General features: G+C 44.8%; 1 protein-coding gene across 1 annotated transcript; it reads left to right on the plus strand.

The window, feature by feature from the left end:
• Window positions 1–1,044: 1,044 nt before the first annotated feature.
• On the plus strand, window positions 1,045–1,386 carry LOC138872589 (uncharacterized). Its single transcript, XM_070150875.1, has one exon. It carries the CDS (start codon window positions 1,045–1,047, stop codon window positions 1,384–1,386), a length of 342 nt encoding a protein of 113 aa, XP_070006976.1.
• The last annotated feature ends 1,151 nt before the right edge of the window (window positions 1,387–2,537 follow it).

The following is a 2,537-nucleotide window of genomic DNA, read 5'->3' on the forward strand; positions in this document are numbered from 1 at the left end:
GACACGTCTAACGCGTCGGGATCAGGACTGGGACTCGTACTCGAAGTCCCAACGGAATTCGCCAATCTATACCCTGAAATGACTAACAATGAGGCCGAGTATGAGGTCGTAATTGCAGGACTAAGATTGGCCCTCAAGTATGGTGCTCGGGGAGTCATACTCCGTTGTGACTCTCAAATTGTTGTAAACCAAATTACTAGGAATTTCCAGTTAAGGAGCAGATGTTGCAAAAATACCAGACCCAAATCCACAAGCTGCTGCCAGAATTCGACGAATGCCGACTCGACCAAATACCCCAAGCACAAAACATCGAAGCAAACAGTCTCGCAAAGTTGGTAGTAGAAACTAAAAACATCACCAAGGAGAACGTGGTCACCCTCCTCCACTCATCAATAGACCAAGTCGAGGTACATTCTATAAATTTAACTTGGGACTGGCGTAATCGTATCATATCATATCTACAGGAGGGAACACTCCCACAAGATAAAAAAAGAAGCCAAAAGCTCTGAATACAAGCGGCCAGATACAGCCTCATAAACCACGACCTTTACAAAAGGACATTCAGCGGCCATTTAACCAAATTCCTTGGACCAAACCAGACAAGGCATGTTTTCGAAGAGGTACACGAAGGCCACTGTGGTTCCCATACAGGCAATCGGGCCCTCGTTAGGTGTCTTATTCTTGTAGGATACTACTGGCCAACTACGAAAAAAGAGGCCGCAGAGTACGTCAAGAAATGGGAGCAATGCCAGAAATACGCCCCTATGATACACCAGGCGGGGGAACTCCTGCATTTTGTCACTTCTCCATGGCCGTTTATAAAATGAGGGATGGATATCATTGGACCCCTCCTAGAAGAGCAAGGTAAGATACGCTTCCTTTTGGTTTTTAACTAACTACTTTTCCAAATGGGTGGAAGCAGGTGCGTTTGCTCAAATACGTGAACAAAAAATCACCGCGTTCATCTGGATAAATATCATATGCCGCTTCGGCATCCCCAAAGAAATCAGTTGCGACAACGGACCCCAGTTCATTGGGAAAAAGATGACTGAGTTCTTCAAAAAATGGCACATCAAGCGGATACTCTCTATGCCATATCACCCTATCGGCAACGGTCAAGCAGAATCCTCCATTAAAACAATATTGAACATATTAAAGAAAAAGCTCGAGGAAGCCAAAGGGCTATGGCTGGAACTGCTACCAGAGGTATTATGGGCCTACCGCACAATGCCAAAAACCAGCACAGATGAGACACCGTATTCACTGGTCTACGGCACTGACACAGTCATGCCCGTTGAGGTTAGGGAACCTAGCTTGAGATACTCCAATGAGAGTGGACCAAGCAACGACGAAAGCAGATTACACCTGGATGAGGTCGAAGAATGAAGGGATATGACACACATAAGGATGGTGGCCCAAAAACAACAAGCAGAAAGGTACTATAACAAGAAGGCCAAAGTACGACCACTCAGAGTCGGGGACTACATGCTAAAAGCCAAAACACAAGTGGCGAAAGACCCGAATAAAGGGAAATTGGGAACAAACTGGGACGGGCCACATAAAATCACAGCAGTAGCAAGCAAAGGAGCATTCCAATTAGAAACAATGGAAGGGAAACTACTACAAAATAACTGAATGTCGCCCACCTCAAGTACTTCCACTTTTGAAAAGAGACACCGTCCAAGTTATACTATTTTTCCCTCGCCCAGGTTTTGTCCCAATCGGGTTTTCTTGGGGAGGTTTTTAATGAGGTGACAAGGGGGACGTCTCAAGGTTCGAAGCATTGTTCATTGCCCTACCTACTGATTACATCGCCAAGTCGAGTAATGAAGGAACAAGATATAAAGAATCTCCATTATATGTATAAAATCTACATGTATCGCCATTGTACGAGCGAAATCGACATGTTTCTCCGACATATGAATAAAGTCACTCCATTATGTACACAAAATCAGCACGCTTCCAATGTATGAATAAAACCAGCATATACGACACTCAAGCAAACAAAATAGAACGCCACCCTTACGACGGGATACTACTTCGGCACCAGCTCGAAAGTAACATCCCAATGGCTAAGTCCATCATTGAAGAAAAGAGTTCAACTTTATTCGAACCACAACGGGATATTACTTCGACATTAGCTCGAAAGTAACATCCCAATGGCTAAGGCCATCGTCGAAGAAAAGAGTTTGACTTCATCCAAACCCAACGGGAAACTACTTCGACACCAACTCGAAAGTAGCATCCCAATGGCTAAGGCCATCGTCGAAGAAAAGAGTTTGACTTCATTCGAACCATGATGGGATACTACTTCGACACCAACTCGAAAGTAACATCCCCATGGCTAAGGCTATCATCAAAGAAAAGAGTTCGACTTCATTCGAACCACGACAGGATACTACTTCGGCACCGGCTCGAAAGTAACATCCCAATGGCCAAGGACATCGTCAAAGAAAATAGTTCGACTTCATTCGAACCACGACCGGATACTACTTTGGCACCAGCTCGAAAGTAACATCCCAATGGCCAAGACCATC

The sequence above is a fragment of the Nicotiana sylvestris genome, chromosome 1 (assembly GCF_000393655.2).
Source record: "Nicotiana sylvestris chromosome 1, ASM39365v2, whole genome shotgun sequence".
NCBI lineage: Eukaryota > Viridiplantae > Streptophyta > Magnoliopsida > Solanales > Solanaceae > Nicotiana > Nicotiana sylvestris.